Source organism: Pristis pectinata, chromosome 1 (genome assembly GCF_009764475.1).
Source record: "Pristis pectinata isolate sPriPec2 chromosome 1, sPriPec2.1.pri, whole genome shotgun sequence".
NCBI lineage: Eukaryota > Metazoa > Chordata > Chondrichthyes > Rhinopristiformes > Pristidae > Pristis > Pristis pectinata.
This window is the reverse complement of record NC_067405.1, coordinates 44,316,393-44,343,581: the sequence shown is the minus strand read 5'-3', so window position 1 is coordinate 44,343,581 and position 27,189 is coordinate 44,316,393. Positions and strand designations below refer to the sequence as shown.

The following is a 27,189-nucleotide window of genomic DNA, read 5'->3' as shown; positions in this document are numbered from 1 at the left end:
TGGGAAAATATAATTTGAAAAGTTAACAGCTCTCCAGTGGAAACACGAATGTAACAATATAACCTCAATAGAAAGATGAACATTAAAGAAATAGGAACATATTGCAGCCGAAAACAGTTTAAAGAGGAATCTAACTGGAGGGACGCGTCAGGAGCAACGGAAAGACCAGTAAAGTTTTTAAAAAATAGAAAGCAGAAATTGGTTAACAAATAAGGAAAATTAGATCAAAAATGATATGTGGGGTAGAATCAGAATTAGATTATCACTGACAGATGATGTGAAATTTGTTGTTTTGCGACAGCAGTACAGCGCAAAGATATAAAAATCTATAAATTACAAAAATAAATAATTAGTGCAAAAAAAAGGAATAATGAAGTAGTGTTCATGGATCGTTCAGAATCATGGGTTAAATGTTCTAACCAGATGCTAAGGTCTCCTGTGATCTACGGATGGATGGAGGGAGCAGGTATGTTGCAGTAACACACAAAGGCGCTGGAGGAACTGGGCGGGTCAGGCAGCATCCGTGGAGGGAACAGTCGGGGCCCCTTCATCTGGACTGGGCTGTTGTAGTCCCTATTTTGGTCACCCGAGGCGCTCTGACCCGCTCCAGCTTCCGGAGGTGACGTTGCTGCGGTGGTTGCCGGGGTGACGCGGGCAGGGTGCCGCTGGCCGGGTGGCGGAGCGATGGTGCCTGTGCTGGACGCGCTGTGGGAGGACAGGGATGTTCGCTTTGACATTTCGCCTCAGTGAGTATCCGCAGCATTCGTTGTTGGAAGCCTACAGCGCCCTGTTAACAGCTGCTCTGTTGCGGGGTATCAGAGGAATGCGTAGTTCGGAGCTTTTGGTGCTTAGAAACCCGTCCTAAATATTTATAAAATGAAAAGTGGCCTTGCAGACTGGTGCCCTCGGGGCGCTGATGTGTGTCTTTGCTTCAAAGGGGGAAAAAAAATCAGGGGAATTGAGCTACAGCTACAAAATCAGAAATTTTATGATGAAAAAAACAGCAAATGCTGACGACCACTCAGCATATCAAGCAGCATCAAAGAGAGAAACATTGGGTGTTTTTACCCAAAGTTCCTACAGGCACTTCAGAATGTGAAGCCTTCGAATGATAATGTCCTAAAATGCTAGAAACGCTCTAAAAGTCAAGTAGTAGGAGGGCGAGAACAGTGAGGAAGGGAAATTATGGCATTTATTATGAGAGGATTTGAGTGCTGGAGTAAAGAGGTCTTGCTGCAATCATGTAGTTCCTTGGTGAGACTGCGTGGAGTATTGTGTACGGTTTTGGTGGTCTTAACTAAAATATGATATATATGCAATAGAATAAGTGAAAGGAAGATTTATCAGACTAATACATGGGATGGCAGGTTTAGGCTCAACAGGCTAGATGTTTCCTCTGGCTCGGTTCAAAACTCAGTTCAGTTCAGGGGTTTCAGTCTTGAATAAGGGACAGGTAATTTAGGACTAGCATGAAAATTTTCTTCTCTCAAGGGTGGTGAATCTTTGGAATTCTCTACGCCGGAATGCTCAGCTGTTAACCTGAAATGTTAATTCTAATTCTCCCTCTACGGATACTGTATGACCCACTGAGCATCTGTATTATTTTGCTTTTGCTTTTGCTTTTGGAGTGATTGATCTCTCCTCAGAGGAAATCATTCATTCTGAGGATATGTCATCACAGAACTCATATCTACCAGTTCAGCTACTTGAATGGCAGTGCATCCAGCAAGAAAAATGTATTTGGGTTGGCACTTGGGGTGAATTTCACATTGCAAGTGAGCAGGAGTGGATCTCTGCAGTTTATTTGAGTAATTATCTGGGTTCAGCTGTCTTTTACTGCTTCACCAATGACCCTTTCTCCATCATAAGGCAAGTTAAATGCATGTTGATGAGAAAATAGAATATTAAATTCCACGCTTGGCTACTCAGAAATTGCAGGAGTTCTTGGATGTGTGTAACAAGTTCTGGAAGACACTTAGGCATTGGCTGATCAAGCTGGTATGGGATTTGTGCATACAAGCCTCAAGTAGTGACCGTCATCAACAAGACATTAAAAGTGAGTTCCCTTGACATTCAACAGCAACATTTTAGCTAGTCTCCTACTAATAAACTCCTTGGAAGTCATCATTTACTAAAAACTTAACCAAAACAGCTAAATAAACATTATGGCTACAAGAGCAGACAAAAATTGGGTATTCTTCAATGAATGATTCATTACCTGATTTTCCCGAAGTGTTTTCACAACCTCAAAGGAACATGTCAGCAGTGTGATGAAGTACTGTTGACTTTGCTAGATCAGTGCAGCACCAACCGTACTTGCAAAGTTTGACATTATCCAGAAAAAATGCAGCCTGCTTTGGCACCACAAGCACCACCCTAAGTGTTTACTCTGGGATGTAATCTGTATCACCTATAGTGAAGACTGATGCAAATACCTATTTAATTCATCTGCAACCCTCTTGTTTTCAATTATTAATTCCTGGGACTCACTTTCTATAAAACAAACACTCAGCTAACTACTTTTTTGAATATTAATCAAAGCTCTTAACATTTATTTTTATAGTTCTGGCCACGTTAAAGTTCCTCCTCCAAATTTTTTCCTTCCTTACGACTCTTAAATGCCCTCTGAAATAGACTACCAATACCCTCAGTTGAACATTGAAACATAGACAGACTAAAAGTGGAACGACCACCCAGCATTAGCCCAAGTGCCAAATTCAGACACAGGGAAGTTCCTCCTAGCCTAGTACACCTTGCAAAGTCCTCACAAACATCTGGGCACTGGAGGTTGTAATAGAAGACTTGTCTCACAGATGAGTCAAGTAACAACTTGCTAAAGTCCACACAGAATCATACATTGTAGTCAACATCCTGGACTCCTCCTGAACAATCTTTCCTGCTAAAAGGGCAAACCCACCAGCAGGGATGGCACAGTGGAAGTAGTCCTTTGGACCCCATTAAATTTAATGATATCAGGTCAAACCTGGGTAAAGAAACCTCCTCCTGATTACTACCTACTGTTCTGCTCCAGATGGTGAATCAGTGGTCCTCCACGTTGGAAGAAGCACTGAACATTATAAGGGCACAGATTGTACCCTGGGTCAATAGCAGCAGCAGCAGCTTCAGGTGCATGAGAATTTCACAACCCACAATGATCCCCTCCTGACTTGAAAATATTTTTCATCACTATTCCTTCACTATTGCTAGGTCTCAATTCTGGAATTCCCTACCCAACAGGACTGCAGTGATTTATGAAGGTGGATTTTCTCAAGGGCAATTTGGGATGGGCAAAAACTCCTGGCTTTGCTAGCAATGCCCAGCCCTGAAAAATGAATAAAATAAAAAGGCTAATTCTTTGAAGTTAAGGGTGGGAGGGCCATGAAAGAGGTGATGGTGACTGGGGATATTGAAGACCAAGGATGTTCGGAACTATTGCCTCTGCTCATTCAGTACCTGACAAAGTCAAAGTTGAGTTTATTGTCATTTGCTCAAGTATATGTCTGCACAGGTGCAACAAAAAACCTACTTGCAGCAGCGTCATGGGCGCATAGCATCACATAAGCAGCATTCACAAGGAAAACAATAAACATAAATTCTATACACAATTTTTACAAGAAAAAAACACAATTAGAACAAAACAAAAACAAGTCAATCTTAGTGCAAAGTGACCATAGTGTTGCTAAACTGTAGTGATTAGGGTTGTGCCAATCGGTTCAAGAACCAAATGGTTGAAGGGAAGTAGCTGTTCTTGAACCTGGTGGTGTGGGACTTCAAGTCTCTATACCTCCTGCCCGATGATAGCTGTGAGAAGATGCCGTGGCCCAGATGGTGGGGACCTTTGATGATGGATGTTACCTTCTTGAGCAGTGGCTCCTGTAGACACTACCAATGGTGGGAAGAGATGTGCCTGTGATCTATTGGGCTGAATCCACTACTCCCTGCAGCTTCTTGCGTTCCTGCACATTCGAATTGCCATGCCAGACCATGATGCAACCAGTCAGGATGCTTTCAACAGTACATCTGTAGAAATTTGTAAGAGTGTTTGGTGACTAGCCGAACCTCCTTAATCTCCTAAGAAAGTAAAGAAACTGGCGCACCTTCCTTGTGATGGCATCTGTGTGCCTGGCCAGGACAGGTTGTATGATGTGTTAACAACCAGGAATTTAAAGCTGCTGACTCTGCCCACTGCTGATTATCCAATGTAGACTGGCACATGTTTACTCTCCTTCCCCTTCCTGAAGTCAACAATCAGCTCTTTAGTTTTACTGACATTGAGCGAGGGGTTGTTGGTGTGGCACCACTCAACCAGGTGTCCTATCTCATTCTGGTAAGCTGGTTTATCACCACCTGTGAGCTGTCCAACAACAGCGGTGTCATCATGAATTTGTATTTGGCTTTGGAGCTGTGCATAGCCATGCAGTCATGTGTGTATAGACAGTAGAGCAGGGGGCTAAGCACGCAGTCTTGAGGTGCACCTGGGTTGATGGTCAGTGAGGAGGAGATGTTGTTACCAATCCTCTCTGGTTAGGGTATGCTGATGAGGAAGTCAAGTATCCAGTTACAGAGGGAGGTACTGAGCCCAGGTATTGAAGCATGATGATGAGCTTGGATGGGATGATTGTGTTGAATGCCAACATGTAGTCAATGAACAACAGTCTGACATATGAATTCCTGTTGTCCAGATGGTCCAGAGCAGAGTGAAAAGCCAGAGAAATCCTATCTGCTGTTGACCTGTTGTGGTGGTTAGCAAATTGAAACAAATCCAGGTCACCTCTGAGGCAGGAGTTGATTCATGCAATAACCAACCTCTCGAAGTACTTCATTATGGTTGATGTAAGTGCTACTGGATATTAGTCATTGAGGCAGGTTATCACTCTCTTCTTGGGCACTGCTACAGTAGATGCCTTTATGAAGCAGGTGGGAATCTCAGACCATAGAAGCGAGAGGTTGAATAGGTCCGTAAATACTCCAGCCAGTTGGTCTGCACAGATCTTCACTACTTGGCGAGTATGCCATCTAGACTAGACCCCTTTCATGGATTCACCCTCTTGAAGGATACTCGGACATCGGCCTCAGAGACGGAGGCTGCCTGTATCCCACTACTAATGTCCCTTACAGTTTAAGGAGTATTCCTCATTTCCAAGCATCCCTCCGATAACCCTATCTCAATGTGCTTATAGATCAGAGAAAATGAACTGCCCAACAAAATAGTGTCATGGCAGCTCTCGGTGAATCTTCTGAAAGCCTTCAAGAATATCTTTCTGTGGCTGCCACATCTTTTTTTTGCTTATTTGGTGTTGCATTCATTGAATTAGAAATAGTGATTAATATTTGTTTTGTTTTTAGACAAATGAAGATGAGATCTGGAGAGGTCCTAATTGACTGTTTGGATGCCATTGAAGATACTAAAGGAAATAATGGAGATAAAGGTAGAGAATAAATACACATTAAATGATATATAAGAAATTAAAGTTATTTGTTTCAAACCTATTGCATGTACTTGTAATGTTTAGAAGCACACTGATCTAAATTATAGATTATGTAACATGGGAAGAGCTGTACCCTTGCCCATTGGATCTATGCTCATGCCAGCAATTAATGGCATTATCTAAGTGTATTTCCCTATCTTTTTGGAGTTATGACAATATGATCTTGAAGTAAGTAAATTATATAATATGAAATTGGAAGCTATTTATTTCTATGATTGAGAGAATTAATTTTTATGAAAAGTTATTTAATCTCAGTTCTCACTGCTTACTTGTTCAGAGTGATATGATGGTGTTGTTGATCCCTGGTGGACATTTATTTCAAAAACACCATCACCTGAAATTAGGATAACTCTGCTTCTGATAAAATGACAGTGCTCATTAAATAAAAGAAATAGATAAAGGGAGATTTCCTTTTGTTGGCCCAGACACAACCTTTTGTAGCCTTCTGCCATGCAGAATTGTTTCCACCAAGATATCTAATACTCTACCTTTCACTGGGCATTTGTTATTGCAGGCCCCGTCATTGACAATCGTAAGTCCATATTGGGACTGGCTTTAATGATGCTGAGGCCTATCAAAGTAGAGTTTAAAACCGGGTGTTCACTAAGATTCAAAGTTTAATTACTAACTCCGATTTTATGTGTACCTTAAGGTATATAATTATTCCTGATTCCAAACCTAATAATGTGGTATTGCCAGAAGGTCAAGCTGTGGATGTCATGTGTATGAACTTCAGTAAAGCATTTGACAAGGTCCCACATAATAGCTTAATCAAGAAAGTTCAGGTGCATGGGGTCAGTGGAGAATTGGCTGTGTGGATCCAGAACTGGCTTGCCCATAGAAGACAGAGGGTGGTGATTGAAGGGACTTATTCGGGCTGGATGCCTGTGAATAGTGGTGTTCCGCGGGGATCTGTACTGGGACCTCTGCTGTTTGTGATGTACATAAATGACCTGGATGAGTATGTTGATGGGTGGGTTTGTAAGTTTGCAGACGATACCAAGATTGGTGGAGTTGTGAATAGTGTAGAAGACTGGCGACAGATACAGTGTGATATAGATCAGTTGCAGATGTGGGCAGAGAAATGGCAGATGGAGTTTAACTAAGATAAATGTGAGGTGTTGCACCTTGGTAGAACTAATGTCAAGAGGCAGTACACTCTTAAGGACAAGACCCTTAACAGTGTTGAAGAGCAGAGAGACCTTGGGGTGTAAGTCCATGGCTCATTGAACGTGGCTACACAGGTAGACAGGGTAGTTAAGAAGGCTTATGGAATGCTTGCTTTCATTAATCGAGGTATTGAGTATAGGAGTCAAGAAGTTATGATGCATCTCTATAAAACTCTGTTAGGCCACATATAGAGTATTGTGTGCAATTCTGGTCACCTCACTACAGGAAGAATGTTGAGGCTTTAAAGGGTGCAGAAGAGGTTTGCTGGGATGCTGCCTGGATTAGATTAGAGGGTATGTGCTATCAAGAGAGGCTGGACAAACTTGGGCTCGTTTCTCTTTAGCAGCAGAGGCTGAGGGGTGATCTGTTGGAAGTGTATAAAATTATGAGGGGCACAGATAGGGTGGACAAGCAATATCTTTTTCCTGTTATTGAGCGATCCAATACTAGAGGGCATGCATTTAAGGTGAGAGGGGGTAGGTTCAGAACAGACGTGGGGGGCAAGTTTTTTTTACTCAGAGAGTAGTGAATGCCTGGAATACATTGTCTGATAGTGTGGTGGAGGCAAATTCATTGGTGGCTTTTAAGAGGGGCTTGGATGGGCACATGAATGAGAGGAAAATGGAGGGATATGGGCAATCTGTAGGTAGGAGGGATTAGCTATGTCGGCACAACATCGTGGGCTGAAGGGCCTGATCTCTGCTGTACTGTTCTATGTTCTAAGTCTAAAGTGATACATTTTGCGAAGTTAAACCAGGGCAGGACATCTGCAATGAATGGCAGGGTGCTGTGGAGTGTTATTGAACACAGAGACTTCGAGGTACATACATAGTTCCCTGAAAGTGACGACACAGGTAAACAGGGTGGTGAAGGCATATGGCATGCTTGCATTCATTGATCATGGCATTGAGTATGAGTTGGAACATCGTGTAATAATTGTACAAAATGTTGGTTAGATCACATTGGAGTATTGTGTGTAGTGTTGGTTGCCACGTTAATGAAGGGATGTAATGAAGCTAGAGAGGATGAAGAAAAGATTCACAAGGATGTTGCCTGGAGGGCTCAAGTTATGAGGAGACATTGGATAGACTGGGACTGTTTTCTCTGAAGTGAAGGAGGCTGAAGGGTGACCTTAGAGAGGTTTAGAAAATCATGAGGGGCATAGATAGGGTAATAGTCATATTCTTTTCCCAAGGGTAAGGGAGTCTAAAACAAGAGGACATAAGTTTAAGGTGAGAGGGGAAAGATTTAAAGAGGATCTGAGGGGGAAGATTCCCACACAGAGGGTGGTGGGTATATGAAGTGAGCTGCCAGAAGAAGTGGTAGAAGTGGGTACAATTAAAAAGTTTAAAACACATTTGGACGAGTAAAAAGATAGGAAAGGTTTACTTGTATCAAATCATTGTTATTTAATCATTGTTTGATAAAGTGACAATGAATGTTTTATAGAATTATCCTGACCTCTAATGTATGATGCAAAACAGAGCTTATCTTACTGTCCAGTTGCCGTTTTGAAGTTTGTTTAATCAAGCTGATTCTTATGGTTGCTAATTTTTTTTCCCAGGTAGACTGCTTGTGTCTAATTTGCGAATTATCTGGCATTCACTGGCTATTCCACGAGTTAACTTATGTAAGTGCAGCTTTGTTAACAAGTTTGGCAATTAGCAAAGTTTACTTTCATATTAACCCAAGACCGTTGCTTTGTTAGAAGGTAAAAGGTAATTTTCCAATGTGAATAATTTGGAAAAAAATAAATACTGATTAAACATTTGCCTATTAGAAAGAGCTGCAGAAGCTTTAGCAGGATTTTAAAATTAGAATAAATTTATTTTATAGTACATTTAAAGTTAAAAATTGATGTCATCTATGTGACATGTAAGGAGTTACTATGAAAGGATCCACAGAGCGAAGATTAAATGCAGCTTCAGAAATTACTATTCATAAAAAAATTTTCAAAGCAGCACCCGGTAAATGATGTCCTTGCTCTTGAACATAATGCTTTTACAAAACCTGGGATCCAATGTGCATTTTTAACTGTATATATTTTTTAAAAAAATGTGCCAAGTGCCAACTTCTGAGGTACGTTATACACTTCAATCTTTATTTCTACACTTGGAGTATTTGAACATTTCTGCACCACTTATTATAAAAGGGACACAGAACTGCAAAATAAAAAGATCCTGGCTTTATTCCAGGTCAGAGCTTATACCTAAGAGGATAACTGAAACTTCTTAATCTAGAACAGCAGACTAAGAAGTGACCTTGTAGAGGTCTTTAAAATCTTGAAAAGGTATGATCAGACTGTCACAAAAATATTTCATCTTCCACTGGAGGCCAACCCAAGGATTATGGATATGATGATCATCGGTATATATGATGGGAAATCTAGGAACATTTTTTTACTCATAGAATGGGGACACCCAATTTTGGGCATTCCTGGAACAATATGATCCTTGTACCACTGCACCAAACTGGGAGGTCTGCAAAAGTAAGTGATGTACTAACTTATATCCTTGAAGGAAGGGGTCTCTTGCACTGAAATGCCCACCCTGTCTATTGCCATAAACTGCCCTCAATCCTCAGCTACATCACCATACTCATTAGCTGAGAACCTTACAGTCACTCCTACAATGTATTGCCACTCTCAGTTCCCCAGATCTCCAAAAACTATCAACTCTTGGGTGAAGTCAATGTACTACATACTTCATTTATTCTGGAGTTTTGGTTTTTTTTGAGGAATTGTGGTCTTTTGGCAATATCATGAACATGAAGTATTTTATCTACATCAATATATTCTCTCCATCTGAAAACTAAAAATAAAGACAGAGAGGGTATTTAAACCTTTGATGTATTGAATTCAAGAGGATAGTGAGATACGAGAAACCTATGGATGCCCTAGAAGGGGTGAAACTGAACGTTGTATTAGAGCAAATAACAAATTGTTGAAAGCTTTATTGCAGTATGTTGCATGTTGAGAATGGTTTAGAAAATGTCTTTCTTCTTTTTCTTCATGTATTCTTAAGTAAAACATACAACTTATTATCTTTAATATTTTCCCTTTCAGCTGTTGGCTACAACTGCATTTTAAATATCACAACAAGAACTGCCAATTCGGTAAGGGATTTTAAAACCATGCTTTTATACACCATGTAAAATATACTGTAAATTACTTACCATGTGAATGATTAAAAAAAAAGTTTTTCCAAATAAGTATACCCAGCACACATCACTACTATTGGATGCATTGTCATGACTTCCTTCTGAGGAACTTTTCAGGAGAAGTTTTCAGGATTTGCATTTTGCCAGTTCCAGTCAGGAGTTTGACATTCTCATTTTTCAGTAACTCTGTGTGCATATTACTGATTTGGCTCACAGAGACAATTAATCATCTTTACTGCTTTTGATTCATCATGCTGCACAGATCATATTTCCTCTTAAAAACCTAAAGTTGAAAGTGTAATCAAGCAAAAAAAATGATGATAAAGTGCTAGCCTTGTTCACTAGTCACAAACGGATCACTTTGAAAATCAATAATTTCAATATTATGAAGTCCCTGAATTTGGTGCTGAGATTTTGCTCAAAATAATGAAATTTCTGGATTTTGAATTTTGGAAACAATTTCATCATGTTCTTCTTCAGAAACATGAAAGGTTAGAAGAAATTAGGTTGAAGTTATTCGAGCTGGGTGATCTTGCTTTACAAGTGGAAACTGACTCCATGCTTTTGTGTTCTGTGTGACCACTGAAATACTAATGGCTAATGAAGATCTTTTAGCTTTCAGTTTCCTAAGAGATGTCAGGTTTTTGAATTTGTGGGAGCTGATTGAATTGGATTTGTTGGATTTCCTTATACTAAACTAAGCACTGCATATAATAATATTTGTGTTTTGAATGTTGTCCACCTGTAATGTGAAATATCTCAAAGTAGTTCTGTTAAGAAATTAATTTCAGCAAGTATAAGATGAAAGATAACCTGTTGATTGATCTACTTTGTCTCATTTAGTCAACTGAATATGTTACAGAAAATACAAGTTTATCTTAACAAAAGCTATACATGTTTTTGCCCTAAATGAAAAAGTGCAATTAATTATCTCTGTTACATCAGAATTAGGAAATATTTTCACTTCCCCAACATTTCTTTGATCTCTGACAACTCTATAATCCTTTGAAATGTCTGGGCTCTCTAGTTCTGATCCCTGAGCATTTTCCAATATATTTATTGCACCATTAGTGGCTGTACCTTTGAAATTCTTGGATTCATTCCAAATCTCTCTGCTTCTCTGTCCCTCTTCTTTAAGATGCATTTTAAAACCTACTGTTGGCCAAGTCTTTGGTAATCCAATTTAATTTCTCCTTGATTGTATTGGCATCATTTTTTTTTTTGCTAATGCTCCTGTGAAGTGCTTTGGACTTTTCTTGCTCTGTTGGCATGCTGTATAAATTAAGTTGCTTTAGGCTGGCTCATTTCTTTACTGTGGAATGCAGTTGCCCACTGAGCCATAAGATGATGCTTCAAGTATACTTCTAAATACATTGATTTTAAAATGTGACTTTACAGAAACTCCGTGGTCAAACTGAAGCGCTTTACATCCTGACCAAAAGCAACAACACACGATTTGAGTTCATCTTTACCAGTGTGGTTCCAGGAAGCCCTCGGCTATTCACCACTGTCATTGCTGTACACAGGTAGTATTACAATGGATTATATGAACTTCAGATGAAATGGAGTAAGCCATGTCAGCAGATCATTTCTGAATCTAGTTTCTGCTTTATTCTTCACCATGATTGAGGAGAGGGGAGGCTGGGCAAGCATATGAAGGAGAAAGCACTAAGAGGATTATGCTAACAGATTTGGATAAGGAAAGATGGGAAGTGGCTCAATGGGGCATAAATGCCAACATGGACTTGTAATTCCTGATGATTTGTTTCTGTGGTGTGTATCCCATGTAATCAAATGACCCAGCCAATAGTGTGGTAAGCCCTGGATGAAGTTGCTAAGCTTTCTTTAGCTTTTATAGCATTCATATAAAAACTACTGGCAGTATTAATTCTTAAAGGATACTGCCTCATAAATGATGTGTATTGAAAATTTGGGGAACTGAATGTAAAATAGTGATTTTTTTTTGTTTATTTAAATATTACAACATTAGTATTGTATGTAATACTAATTTATGTATAACTTCCATGTGTTGTCTGAATCTATGTGCCTGTGATACTGCTGGAAGCAATTTTTTCATTGTACCTGTACCTCACCATACTTGTTCATATGATAATAAACTAAACTTGACTTGTGATCCAACTTGTATAATCAGTGCACATAGACAGTTGATTCAGATATGCTTTTACTAATGGAAAATACAAAAGCCAAATTCAACGAAAAGTATGTTTCAGATTTTCCTTTCATAACTTCATATTTCTATCTGAACTACATTACCTGCTTCCTTTCTCCCACTACCTGAAGGATGCCTTCTACTTAAAATTCTCCAAGTTTGTTCCCATTGGTTTTCCATACTCGCACCACAAAAACAACTAATCCAGGACCCTGATTCCATGTCCTACATGTACCTTTTTGGACTTCCTTAATTGACTACTTCTTCCCTATTGAATTGTAATGAAATCGTCATCCTCGTGTACAAATCTCTACATGACTCGCATCTGTAAACTCTTCCACCCTGACACCTCCGCTTACATCCGCCATTGTTTTTAATCTGCCCTATTATATTGTCCTGCCAGCCATGAGAGGCCTTCTATCCATTTGAACTCTGTTCTTTTGGTATTCTCAGTAGAAAAAAATCTCTGGCTTGCATCATCATTTGCATTCTATATAACAAACTCCCCAATTCCTGGTTTCAATCTGCTATCAATGATTTTCCCAACTTTACTCAAAATACCTACTCATTTTCCAGTCTTAGCCCGTGCCATTTATCACCTACACACATCATACTTATAAGAAAACATGTTTCCATGTATTCACAAATAACACCCTGCCTTACCTAACTTCACCTATTGATCCTTCCACTGACTTTAGATTATTGTACTGCAGATCCAACATCTAAACTGATTCTCTAGACTGGCTCTACATGTCTTCCTGCCATGTGCCTGAAACAAAATCCATCTGTTTACCATCTTTGTGTTACCCTTCCATTAGCATCCAAACCTCTGCTGTGCTTGCTGATTCACAGTGGCTTTCACTTAAGGAATGCCTTAATTTTAAATGGCATCCATGCTTCAAGATGTTTCCAAGACTTATTGTGGAAGGCTTGGAGGGGATGGGATTTTTAAAGTGTGTTTAGAAGAGCTTTTTGAACCAGTACATAGAGAAGGGTCTGTACTGGACTTAATCTTAGGGAATATAGCTGGGCAAGTGGTTGAAGTGTTAATGAGAGAGCATTTTGGAGAAAGTGACCGTAATTCTGTTTCAAGTTAGCTACAGAAAGGGTAAGGCCAATATCAAGATTATAAGAGAGGATCTGACAAAAGTAGACCAGGATCAGCCACTTGCAGGTAGGTCTACATCCAATAAATGGGAGTCATTCAGAATGAAATAATGAAAGTTCAGGGCCAGTGTGTTCCTACGTGAGTGAAAGGTGAGGATAGTAAGTCCAAAGAAAGCAGAATGTCAAGGAATATTGAGGACTGGATTAAAAAAAAGGAAGCATGTGGCAGTTACAGAGAACTGAAATCAGGGGAGGGTCTTCAGGAGTACAGATTTACGAGGAGAAAGAGGGGCATAAAATATCACAGGTGGACAAGATTAAAGAAAATTCTAACGCATTTTATCGATGTATTAAGGGCAAGAGGGTAGCCAGGGAAAGAGTAGGGCTCATGAGAGATCAAAAGAGCAACCTGTGGACGGAGCCAGAGGAAGTGAGTAAGGTCTTAAATGAATACTTTTTATTGCTTGCCATTGTAGTTGAAGAATTCAGGGAGGGGGAAGGTGAAAATCCAGAGCACGTTATTGTTAAAGAGGAGGAGGTATTAGATATCTTGGTGGGTTTAAAGGTGGATTAATCCCAGAGCCTGATAAGATGTATCCATTCTGCTGTGGCAGGCAAGAATGAAGGTTGATGGAGCTCTGATGACGATTTTACAATGTTTGCTGAGCATAGGTGAGGTGCAAGATGATTGGAGAACAGCAAATGCATCTTTAGTCAAAAAAGACAGCAGGGAATAAGCCAGGTAAGTACAGGCCTGTGAGTCTAATATCAGCGGTTGGGAAATTACTGGTAAAAAGTTCTGAGCAGGATTAATATACATTTGGAAAGGCAGGGTTTGATCAGGGATACTCTGCACAGCTTTGTTGGTGAGAGATTGTGTCTGACAAATTGAGAATTTTTTGAAGAAATAACAAAATATATCAATGAGAACAGTGAGTTTGATATAGTCTAAGTGGACTTCAGTAAGGCCTCTGACAAAGCACTATGTGGGAAATTGTTTCAAAAGGTTATAGTCCATGGGATTGAAGGCAAGTTGGCAAATTGGATCCAAAATTGGTTTAGTAATGGGAGGCCGAGGGTGATAAAAGAAGGGTTTCTTTTTGTGAGTGGAAATCTGTGCCACAGAGATCAATGCTGAAAACATGTCCGTTTGTTTTACACAATAAATTTGGATATGAATATAGGATATATGATTAATAAGCTTACAGATGACACAAACATTGGTGGTGGTGGTTATAGTGAGGAGGACAGTCTTGGGCTACATTTGTAAGATGGACAGATCAATGGCAGATGGAATTTAATCCCAACAAGTGTGAGGTGATGCAGTTTGAGAGGACTGATGAATAGGACATGCACCATGAATAGTAGGACCAATGGAAGATTGAGGCACAGAACAACTTTGGTGTACAAGTCCAAAGATCCCTGAAGGTGGCAGCACAAGTAGATAACATGGTGAAGAGAGCATATGGGATAATTGCCTTTATTAGCCAGGTAATAGGATGTTATTGAACAACTTCATATAAAAAAAATCGGTTAGGTGACAGCTGGATAATCCAAGAAAAACAGAAATGCTGGAAGAAGTCAGCCAATCAAGAAGCATCTGTGAAAAGAGAAATCAGTTAAAAACCCTTCATCGGGACTGGACTGTGTTTGCCATGCTAGAAGTACATGGTTGCACTGAAGTGGGTGCAAAGGAGGTTCACCAGGATGTTGCCTGGGATTGGAGCAGTTTAGTTATGAAGAGAAATTGGATGTTGGGTTTTTCTTTGAGAGGAGAAGGCTAAACGGGGAATGTGATAAAGGTATAAAAGAAATTGAGGGGCATTGATAGGGAAATCAATAGGGAACTTTTTCTGATAGCAGAGGTGCCTAATCTAGAAGGCAGAAGTTTGGGGTAGAGGTTTAGAGGGGATCTGAGGAAGAATATTTTCACCCAGAAGTTATTTGGAATCTGGACCAGACTATCTGAGTGGGTAGTGGAGACAGGTACTCTCACAACATTTAAGAAGTATTTAGATGAATGCTTGAATTGCCAAGGCATAGAAGGCTATGGCCTAAGTAGTGGTAAATGGGATTAGTATAGATAGTTAGTTACTGGTCAGCATGGACTTTGTGGGCTACAGGGCCTGTTCTGTGGCATGTGACTCTATGACATCACTCCTCCCAATTTCAGGAAACCTGCAAGTTGTCTGCACTCTCAAAGCTTTGGCCTGTAATCATTCCACTATAGACAGATTTACCTTGAGCTGCTAGGGCACTAAACTCTAAAATATCCTTCTTAATTCTCTGCTTCCTTTTTCTCCACTAAGGCAATCCTTAGAACTTATAATTTTTGACTATCTGCTCTAATATCTCGCCAATGTGGGTTGGTGTCAGATTTTGTTGATAGTGCTCTGAAACTTGGCATGTTATACTACATTAAAGGTGCTATATAAATGTAAGTAAACCTCATTTTTTTCCAAAGATGCATTATAGAATTTAGGGTTATTAATATTGTATTTTAGTGTGATCTGAGAATATACTTGGCTGGTGAAATTGATTTCTCCTGTTATCAGGAATCAGGAATATGGAAGATAAAATTGCAAGCTGTCTAAATTGAGCTTCTAAGTCAATACTGGTTTTGTACTAGGTGTTTTGATTAGAAGGATACAAAATGATGTACAATATTTTTGAAATAAATTATTCAATTAAATGTTACTTTTCCAACTTCTTATGAACAAAGTAGACCAAAGATTTTATAGCTCCACCTGTGGCTCAGTGATCGATAAATCTTTGGACATTAGGAATCGAAGGATGTAGGGTTCATAAATGAAAGGTGTCACTGACATAAAAAATCGACTACAATCTTATTGAATGGAAGAGCACACGAGATGCGCCAAATGGCCTATTGCTGCATAATAGTATGGTGAACATGAAAGATCTTTAATTTGATCTCTATTCTCCACGACAATTCTCCTCAGACTCTCTGATCAAAGAAGGAAATTTGTCTGGTGTTTCCCCTGATAATTTTTTTTTTATGTATGTATAGCAATTATGTGAGGACAGATTCACAGTTGGCTCTCTTGCCTGTCCAACAAATAGTCTATTGACACTCACTGCCAATGAAACTGAAAACACATCAGAAGATTGCTGGTTGTACAATGGATGCTGGTTGCGTGGTCGCTAACTATTACGTATTTGGCACTTCTGACCAAAGACCTCTATCTCTATTTATGTTTCATTTTTGCAATAGACAAGATACTTTTTTTTTCTCTCTGTGGCTATAAATTTTCAGATGTCCAAAGTAGTTGTGAAAAGTAAATATCCACACTCTTCAGGCAATTTTACAGTGGTGTGACAGATATCCAAGCTATTGACAGGATTTTATGCCTTTGTTAAGCTGCTACCTGATAATGTTTTGGCTGGCACAGGTGATTGAAGTAGCAATGAATAATACAGCCTCATTATCTGGTGCTCTTAAATTTTTGTTAATTCTCACCTAATTCAATTTCTTTATAGGGCATATGAGACATCAAAAATTTATAGAGATCTTAAATTAAGAGGAGCTCTCATCCAAAACAAGCAGTTAAGACTTCTACCACAGGAACAGGTTTATGACAAAATTAATGGTGTTTGGAATCTATCAAGTGATCAGGTATGACATATTCTATTTCTTTTGTTCAGTATAGAGTGGCTTCATTGGCTAGAATTAGGACACATTGTAGATTTTATTTTTGGTATTTCAGTCCTTGATAAATAAAACCCTTTCTTCCTCTACAGGGCAATCTGGGAACTTTTTTTATTACAAATGTACGGATAGTATGGCACGCGAACATGAATGATAGTTTCAATGTTAGCATTCCCTATCTACAAATTGTAAGTTTTGTTTTCCTTTCTAATAACATACACATTCTCTTCATTCCCAAATTACCTTATAAAAGAAGTATTAAAATATAATCTAAAGATTATGAATGTGATTTTGACAGTGAGACCTGATTAGCATTTTCAATTTCATATTAATAGTTTCTACAATGAAATTAAAGCAGCCCATTGGATGGTTGGTTTTATCCAGGGTTTTTCAATTTTTTGATGCACATGGTGTTTTCCCCAAATCCAATGATTTCAAACCAAGGAGGTCCAAATTTAAAGCATTTATTAATTTTTGGCATTACTTAACCCATTGATGAATTGGTGAAGGATGCATGAGAGGAATATCACTCAAACCCACTCAATATGAGTTTGCTGCTGGGTGTTAGCATGAAGCATATGATCAGAGCTCTGACTCCTAGATGATACTTCCTGATTTGGATGCAAATGCTAACCTATTATGACAAAAGCTCACTTCTAGAAGTGATTAAAAAACTGTAGTTTAAAAAACATGCTTGAAGTGATAGCTTAAATGATTAGCTTGAATAATATAAAACACTATGGCTGCATCATTTGCAAATGGGAGGAAGCATGTATAGTTTTTGATTCAATGTTTGTGTTTTTTGTGGGTTTTCAATGTCTCCTACATATTTAACCAAAGCGAAGTTGAAGATTAAAAGTAAGGGGTAAATATAACTGAGGTGCAAATTTCTCAAGATGCAGAAAATTCCAAGTTCAAAATTGTATTTATGTCATTTTTTTTTACAAATTAATGGGATAGTGGGACCCTGTGGTTTAAGTCTCTGGAGTTTTTGATGTTTTTTTTGGTCATATTTTGATACATGTTTGGCATAAAGTTTATTTGGTGTTTTATTCCAGCGGTCTATAAAGATCAGGGACTCAAAATTTGGCCTAGCACTTGTAATAGAAAGCTCACAACAGGTAAGCTCTTAAAATATTTATGATGACAAATACTGTATGCTTTAACAAGATTTATAACACTAACCCATTAGTACATAAATCTAAATCTGTGTTCTTTTTCATGATATATTTTGTTTAGATGTGCTTATGTAGACAATGGTGGCATAATGGCATTTAGTGCTAGTTCTTCCCAGTTCCAGGGACCTCAGTTCAATCCTGACCTTGGATTGTGTCTGAGTAGAGTTTGTACATTCTCCCATGGCTGCATAGGTTTCCACTGGCTGCTCCACATCCCAAAGGTGTGCTGTGGACTAATTGGCTCCTGTAAGTTACCTCTCAGTGTAGGTAAGAGGCAAAGGAAATAAAGAAAAGTTGATGGGCATCTGAAAGAGAACAAGTTGCGAGGAAAATAAGGTGAGTGGTATTGGGAATAATGTGTTTGCTCTGTTGGAAACCAGCATGGACCTGATTGATTACATCTGCACCATTACTATAAGTAAGTATTACAAGCAGAATAATTAATGAAATATCCTTCATATTTTTAGAGTGGAGGATACGTGCTTGGTTTTAAAATTGATCCCGTGGAGAAACTTCAAGAGGCTGTTAAAGAGATAAATTCTTTGCATAAAGTTTACTCCGCCTGTCCAATCTTTGGGGTCCAATATGAAATGGAGGAAAAGGTGTGTATTTGTTAATATTTAAAATGTTATGACCCATTGTTTCGTGCTACAATTTATATTTCATAGACTGATTATTTTTAAAGGGGAAAGTCATCTAACTGCTGTGATCTGTGAGATAAGACAGGACAGCCAAATGAACATAAATTTCTTTTGGAATTGTTTGAAGAAGAGAGACTTCCTAGCTAGCATTTTCTCTTAGCCACAATACCATTCATCTTATTTAATAAAGAGAGGAACTGCCAGCAATACAGCTGGTCAGGTAGCATCTGTGGAGGGAGAAATACAGTTAATGTTTCAGGTCAGTGGCCCCTCATCATAATTCATTGTGATCTTTGATGTTTGAAAGGAAAAAAAATTTTTTCTGTTGAAATACCACGTGATGAAAGATAAAATGGCACTGTGAATCAGGATAGCTTTTAGATGCAATGAGTTTGTGATGTTGCAGAGGGAGGTCAAGAGCATGTATGTGTCAAAGCACGGCATTAAGCATGCATTTTGGGATGTGACAAGAGTAATGATATATAGAAATGCTGTATGTTTTGAACCTATGATCATTGGTGGATCTAAACTGTGAGGAGAAGGATTTCATGTGGAACAAGTTGAAGCTGGAGACACTTGCTTAGAAAATAGATGTGGTGTGGAAATGAGATTTGAGGAGTTCTAATGATCTTTTCCTCTTGGCCCTTGCAGAATTGCGGATTGCTGTCATCAAATAGAATTTGCCACAATTAACTATTAATATCATTGAGTCAACATCTCTCTTTTCAGAATCACAAGAATTTTTAATACAACAATTAATTAAGATCTGGAACTCACTATTTGAGCTGGGCAGTTTGCACTTGAGGCACATTCTATTATGGAGTTCAAAAGGGAACTGGATAAGTACTTAAAAGGAGAAAACAATGCAGAGCTATGGAAAGAGGGCAAGGGAGTGAGCATAGCTGCAGGTTTAGTTTTAAAAGTTGAGGTAAATGTGTTATTTGTGGCAGGTCCTGATTTGTGATCTTGGATGGAAACGTGTGCATTCCTCTTGCAAATCCCCACTTTGAGAACCTCTCATAGGGTTTAAAACATAGCTCCTTTCAATATAACACACAATAACCAATCCATATAGAAATGGGAATGTAATTGAAGTGGTATTGTTTTAAGAAGGTGTCTTAAAACACAGGCAGTAAGCAGCTATACAGAAATTTTAAAATTATTAAGCTCCAGCAAACCTGACTGGACAGGACAGTGCATGTTTTACAAAGGTTTGGAGTTTTTGGAATGCTGTGGTGGCATATAAGAGGACTTTAGTCTTGTGAGCTACCAAAAGATCTGCAGTGGAATGTAAAGTACAAAAGGTCATATTGTTGATTGTTAATCATTTAGCTAAAGGGAATCCAGCTAGTTAGAAGGTTATAGTAATATACAAAAAATAGTAAGGTCATAGTAATATACACAGCTACAGTTAAATGGTCATAGTAATATACAAAATATTTAGCTTTATTTGGTTTGGATTTTGTTGGATTGGATTTTGTTTTCATTATTATTTAGTAAGTTAAAAGGAATTAACATTATTCTTGGTGATTTCAAGATCTAAGCAATAAAGTTATCATTATTCCCTCCCCACTCAGAACATTTGTACTGGAGAGAAATTAAGTTATAATTTTTGATTGTTATGTTCTGTGTTACAGCCTCAGCCACTTGAGGACCTGACAGTTGAGCAAGTTCAAGATGATGTTGAAATTGAACCAGAAGGACCAACTGATGCTTTCGTGGTGAGTAACAATTAATGCATGCAAAACATTTATAGACTATAAAAGCATTGATATTTCAGCATAAATTGCCAGTTTTGGAAAATATAGTTGGTTTTGCATTGAAAGGAAAATACATTGGAAATTACTCTGGGTACTAAGTTTAAAAGGGGCTCTTCTATTAAGAGGGTTATGTGGAAGTCTCAGTCTGTAACAAAATAGTGATAACTGCACATAACGATTACTTCTACAAATAAGTTAGCAGGAGCTTGTGAGGCATTTCTGTCTTGTATAACATAACTGAAAGCAGTAATTGTCTTTTAGAACAAATTTCTTCATTTCAAAACTAAAGTAATGGATTTTCAATGTGGCATCAAACTTGTGTACGGCCAGAATTTTAGAAAGTTCAGACAATCATGTATTTACAGAAATCCCAAAATCAACTAGAAATCTCACGGAGGATTTACTTGCCTTATTTTCTACAGGGTCACCCTGTGTTACTTTCCTTTTCTCCAATGACAACATTTCAGATCTCATGATGAGTGCCTTAACAACAGATGAGACTATCAGTAATCAAAAGGCAATGTTAACTAAGGAGATATGATGTTAGAGGTATAACAGCACACTTTGACTGCTTTTAGATTTATGAAGAAAAAATCTGGTGGTAGAAATTGTAGTGATGCAATTATTGATATAATATGGATTTCTACACAAAGACCAAAACTACACATACTAGTCCAGGTCTGGTTACACCAAGGTCATGCATTATTAACGAGATTTAGGACTGAGGTTGGATGATGAACCTGTAGAATTTGCGACCACTGAGGGCTATGGAGATTAGGTCACTGAATATTTTTAAGGAGGAGAAAAATAAATTTCTAGAGACTGTTACGGACCAGGTAACTATTGGTGAATGTCCCTTTAAGACAGGGCACAGTAGTGTGTGTGTGTGGCGTGATGACAACAGAAGATAAGGATGTAATGACGTTTTTGGAGCAGTCAGTCAGAGAGAGAGAGAGAGACCATCCTGTTAGTCTGTATCGATGGATGAAAAACAATAACTGTGCCTGTCACTACAATCCACGTATGGATTTTTGGAGTGATCCGGTGGAGCCCACTTTGTCATTAACCTGTAGTGGGAAACAGGTATTTGTGTGGACGGCCACGATTCAAGTGCTTTTCGGGGTGGCAGATGCTTCAGAACAAAGCGGTGGAGTAGTCACTGCTGAGTAGACGCTGAGGTGTCGTATGGGTTCCATCGTGGAACATTTGGATTTCGTAATATCTCTATTTTCTCTCTACGTTTTGTCTTCAGTCAACGGTGGTTTTGAAGAAGCCTTTGCTCACGTTTCACCTTACGGCTTGCTGAACTGAACTTTGAGAACTATTCCTGGACTTGGAGTTTGGGAATTTGCCACACACACACTTCGAGTTTAGTTTTTGGGGTTAATGTTTAAGATCTAACATTTTTACTTATAACATTCTAACATTTTTACTTTTATTTTTCTTATTATCATGAGTAGTTATTAATAAAGTAGTTTTTTAACACTTATACATGACTCGGTGTGTTTCTTTTGTTGCTGGTTCGTAACAAGACAAAAAGGCATCAAAGCATGAGGACAGAGAGTGGGAATTAATGGGTCTTTTTCCGGGTGGCAGGGAGCAAGTAGTGAGGTACTGCATGGGCCTCAGCTATTCATAATATTTTTCAATGCTTTGGTTAGGGGAAACAAATATACTTTCAAGTTTGCCAGTGACACTGAGCTTGGTTGGTTTATGAATTGTGAGGAGGGTGCAAAGAGGCTTCAACGCAAATTAGACAGATTGAGCAAGTAGGCGAAAACATGCAATATAACATGGTTAAATACGAAATTATCCACTTTGGTAGGAAAAACAAAAAGACAACATATTATTTAACTCGCTTGGTAAATGTTGTTCTACAAAGAGATTTGGGTGTACCTGCACACCAGTCACTGAAAGCATACCTACAGATACAGCAAGCACTTAAACAGTGCAGATGGTGTTTCAGCCTTCCGAGCAAGAGGATTTGAGTATAGGAGCAACGATGTAAGTTGACCAATTTTCAGTCCTTGCTAGTACATTACCCCCATTATCATGCGCTCTTAATTTTGCATATTAACTTATTTGGGAATTCGTCAAAAGCTTTCTGAAAATCTAAGTACATCACATCCACTGGTTCTCACTTACATATTCCACCAAATGACATCTTTAAAAAAAAAACTCCACTAGGTTGGTCAACATGATTCACCTTTCAGAACATAATGCTGAATTTTTCTAATCCAGTAAATATTCTGTAAGTATCCTGTCATGCTTTATTGTAGCATTTTCTTCACCAACAATGTTAGGCTAACTCGTCCAATTTCCTGGCTTCTCTCCCTCCTTTTTGAAATTGTGAGGTTAGATATGCCACCCACTTTACAGGACAAAATGGATCCAAGGATTCAAGTAATTGGCTTTCAAGTTTAATACTGAACAGTCCTGAAATACTTTGTGTGCAGGTGGGAAGCTATGTCACAGCAAAACTTGGATGAGGATGTTAAGTAAGAATTATGAGATTAGGCTTTTTCCATTTTCAATCGTATCGCATTAACTGAGCAGGTGTCAAAAACATGTAACAATGAAATAATGTTAATGTTTGAGAGAGTGATATTTTAATATTGTTATTACTCTTAAGTACAAAATTCATTTTAATTCTGACCCTAACAGAGAGTAGCAGGTTAAAGCTCCAACCTGATGGCCTCAACATCAATTTCTCTAACTTCCGGTAACCCTAGCCCTTCTTTTTCTTCCCATCCCACCCCCTCCTTGTCTTCCCTTATTCCTGTGGCTCCCTTCCCCCACCCTGATGACCTGCCCATCTCCTCTCCTCTCCTCCTTCAGCCCTTTGCCTCTTCTACCTATCACCTCTCAGCTTATTACATTTTCTCCCCTACCCATCTACCATCCCCCTCTCACCTGGACTCACCTATCACCTGCCTGTGTGTCCCTCCCCCCACCTTCTTATTCTGGCTTCTGCCCTCTTCCTTTGCAGTCCTGATGAAGGGTCTTGGCCCAAAACGTTGACTGTTTATTTCCCTCCATGGATGCTGCCTGACCTGCTGAGTTCCTTCAGCACTTTTTATGTATTGCAGCAGGTTAAGCACTATAAGTTTCCCACATGTCTGTGAAATCCTATAGGACACTGAGACCATAAAATGTCTGCAAAATTTTGGTCTGCAAATTTGTCTGATCTCTTTGTTTTCTGTTCCAGGCTTATTTTGCAGACACGAATAAGGTATCTATAACTTTCTTTCATTGACTAATACCCTATTGCAATTACATCTTGAGTATAGCTATTCTTACATATTGTGGGACTAAGTTATGTTTCTGTATATTTTCTTTAAATAAGCAACAAGACCGTGAACCAGTTTATTCTGAGGAACTGGGACTGGCAATCGAGAAATTGAAAGATGGCTTCACTCTTCAAAGTCTTTGGGAAGTGATGGGTTGAACTTCAGGTTCACTTTTGATTTGTTTTAAGAACACCATGTATTGAAACTACATGATGCAAATTCCAATAATTGTTGCATTTCAAAAATAAAATCTAACCATTAAAAATACCATGCACTCTTTGTTATATACTGCATCAGAATTAATATTTGTTTCTTATTTTTCTCACCTTCCCCTTTAAATGCTTATTTCCCTTTTGAAGCTTAAACTTGTATCAAAATTTTATCTGCTGTAGTACTGAAAATGGGTCAGTGTCAAAAGATGGTGATCCTTTGACTATTGTTGCAGCACTTTAATAAATTTCTAATCACTTTCTTTGTTTTAAAAAAAGTTAATTAAAGTTTTAAGTGCTGTCCAGTACAAATGTCCTGAGTGGGGAGAGAATAATGGTAGAAGGAAATTTTTATCTAGTCCAGGCAGTAGTTAGTGAGGACAAAGAAGATATTTAAAAAAAACCTGACCATTTAAATTTAAGTTTGGTCTCAAAGATAAAGAATTAAAAGTATAATTATTCAAGGGGCAGAATATGGCTGTAATGATGGTTGATGCTCCCTTACTATATATCTGTCCAATAACCATGTCTAAGGATCACTGAGTCTTTATTCTTTGAATTATTGGTAAGTTCTACATCTCATCATTTCCTGAAGAGAATAATGCATGCCTTGGGAATTGCCTGGGATCTAAGTTTATTCACTAGGATTGTAACATGTGGAGATGGTAGCATTCATGTGGAGACATGGACAAAGATGTGGGATATGATATACAATCAAAAAATGTTGAATCAGCAGGTTAAGCAGCATCTGCAGAAGGAGAAACAGAATTGACTTTTCAGGTCAAAGATCCTTCATCAGAATTGGGGAAGAGAGATGTTACGGACTCAGTGAAAGTCCCTTTAAGATAGAGTATGTGTGTGTGGGGCGTGCTTACGTCAATAGAAGATAAAGGACGTAATGACGTTGTTGAAGAAGTCAGAAGAAGAAGGAGAAGAGAGAGAGAGAAGGGAGAGAGACACCAGCCTGCTAGTTTTCTCTATCGATGGATGAGAAGCAATAACTGTGTCTGCCACTGAAATCCGTGCATGGAAGTTGGAAGTAATCCGGTGGAGTTCACTTTGTTGCTGACCTGTAGAAGGAAACAGGTATTTGTGTGTGGACGACCACGATTCGGATGCTTTTCGGGGTGAGGAAGTCACTACCGAGTAAACACTGAAGTGTCGCTGGGGTTCCATCGTGGAACATTTGGATTTCGTATTTACTCTTTCTATGTTTCTCTACGTCTACGTCTTATCTTCAGACAATGGTGGTTGTTGAAGAAGCCCTTGCTCATGTTTCACCTTATGGCTTGCTGAACTGAACTTTAAGAAACCATTCCTGAACTTGGAGTTTGGGACTTTGCCACACACACACACGAAGAGTTTAGTTTTTGAGGTTAACGTTCGAGGTTTAACATTTTTGAATTCTAACATACTAACATTTTTACTTGTATTTTACGTATTATCATAAGTAGTGATTAATAAAATAGTTTTTAACACTGAATCATGCTCAGTGTGTTTCTTTTGTTGCTGGTTCATGACAGAGAAGACAAGTTTAAAGTTGCAGACAGGATGGGGGAGAGATGGATATGACACAGAATATCTCAATGAAAAAGGCTGATTCATGCCTGTGATCTTGGGTGGATCCAAATTGTGAAGGGTGGCATTTCAGTCGGAATCCACATGCGTCAAGTTGGAATCAGAGGCATTTGCTAAGAAAAGAGATGTGGCTGTGGAAGTGAATTTTGGTCAATTGTGCCATCTTTGATAAGGCAACTACTGAGTGTGAACAAAGCAAAATAAGTGAAAATCATACTCACAAGAAATTCTGCAGATGCTGGAATCTGGAGCAATACACAAAAAGTACTGAAGGAACTTAGCAGGTCAGGCAGCATCCATGGAGGGAAATAAACAGTCGATGTTTCGAGCCAAGACACTTCATCAGGACTGGAAAGGAAGAGGGCAGAAGCCAGAATAAGAAGGTGGGGAAAGGGGAGGAGCACACGCAGGCAGGTGAAAGGTGACTTCAGGTGATAGGCAAGGGGGAAGGTAGGTGGGTGGGGGGGGGGGCGGGTAAGATGTAATAAGCTGAGAGGTGATAGGTAGAAGAGTCAAAGGGCTAAAGAAGAAGGAATCCGGTAGGAGAGGGCAGTAGACCATGGAATAAAAGGATAGGGGAGGGGAGGAGATGGGCAGGTCATTTGAGGCGGGGGAAGGTTGCCACAGGAATAAGGGAAGACAAAGGAGGTTGGGGGAAGAAAAAGAAGGGGTGGGGTTACGGGAAGTTAGAGAAATAGATGTTGAGGCCATCAGGTTGGAGACTTCCAAGGCGGAATATGCGGTGTTGTTCCTCCAACCTGCGTCTGGAAAGTGGAAATCGTGTCAGAAGACTCACCAATGTTTGGTTACAATTCAGGGTGGGGTGAAGAAAAGCACCAGTGCCTGTGACTACAGGAGAAGCATTTGTGGATCTGGAGTGATCAACAATTATGAGCTGTCAGAGAAGGACCTTGTTGTTGTGAGATCAATAATGGCACAGATGTAGTTTAGAAAAGAGTGAACAGTGAGTTCTGACATATTAGTAACTGGAAGTAGAAGTGGTGGAAGCTCTGAGGGAATGATAGAAACGAAGCAGTGGGGTGAGATTTGGGAGTATTGAGAAGGTTGGCTGGTTACTGGGCCCAGTGATCTATCTGTCTTTCCTTAAGTCCTTGCTCAGTTTTCTCCTTTAATTCTCACTTTCCTCACTTACTTATTTCTCTCTTGATTTTGCTTTCATTTCTCACTCACTTTCAGCTCATTCATTTCATAGCCCCATCTCTCCATTCTACCACATTCATCAGTCTGGGGGAGTCACTTGGACTGACTAGTGAGCAAGATGATTTTGTAAACACTAGGCACTTCTTAGAAAGCCTTTAGATTGAATAGATATAATGGACAAGAAGTATGGGAGCAGGTGGGAACAGAAAATACTGGAAACACTCAGCAGGTCAGGCAGCATCTGTGGAAGGAGAAACGGAGCCAGAGTTTCAGGTCCAACACCCTTCATCAGAATGGTAGATGAGTAGCACTTGTATGGAAGTAACAAACTGAAAAGTACATGGGTGTATGGGGGAACTAGGCAGCAAGTAAACCAAGGATTCGGGTAGATGCTATATGCTGCCGACATTAAGCCCGACTGAAGTCATCAAATACAGGATAAGTGCAAAGAGAACTGCCTTGATGAGTCAGGCCAGGCAAGAAATGCGTCAAATGAAAAACTGGACTGAGGCACTGGTGGAAAGTGGGTGAGGGGATCAGATGTCCTGAGAGCAGCTGAGGATGACTTGGGGAGACATTTGCGGATGTAAATGAAGCAGCTGAAAGGCAA

General features: G+C 39.1%; 1 protein-coding gene across 1 annotated transcript; it reads left to right on the top strand.

The window, feature by feature from the left end:
- Positions 1-586: 586 nt before the first annotated feature.
- bbs5 (Bardet-Biedl syndrome 5) lies at positions 587-25,321 on the top strand. Its single transcript, XM_052020075.1, has 12 exons — positions 587-746; positions 5,347-5,429; positions 8,224-8,289; positions 9,724-9,773; positions 11,217-11,344; positions 16,594-16,729; positions 16,855-16,950; positions 17,821-17,883; positions 18,408-18,542; positions 20,219-20,302; positions 23,550-23,573; positions 23,688-25,321. Exons 1-12 carry the CDS (start codon positions 685-687, stop codon positions 23,787-23,789), a joined length of 1,029 nt encoding a protein of 342 aa, XP_051876035.1. The 5' UTR covers positions 587-684; the 3' UTR covers positions 23,790-25,321.
- The last annotated feature ends 1,868 nt before the right edge of the window (positions 25,322-27,189 follow it).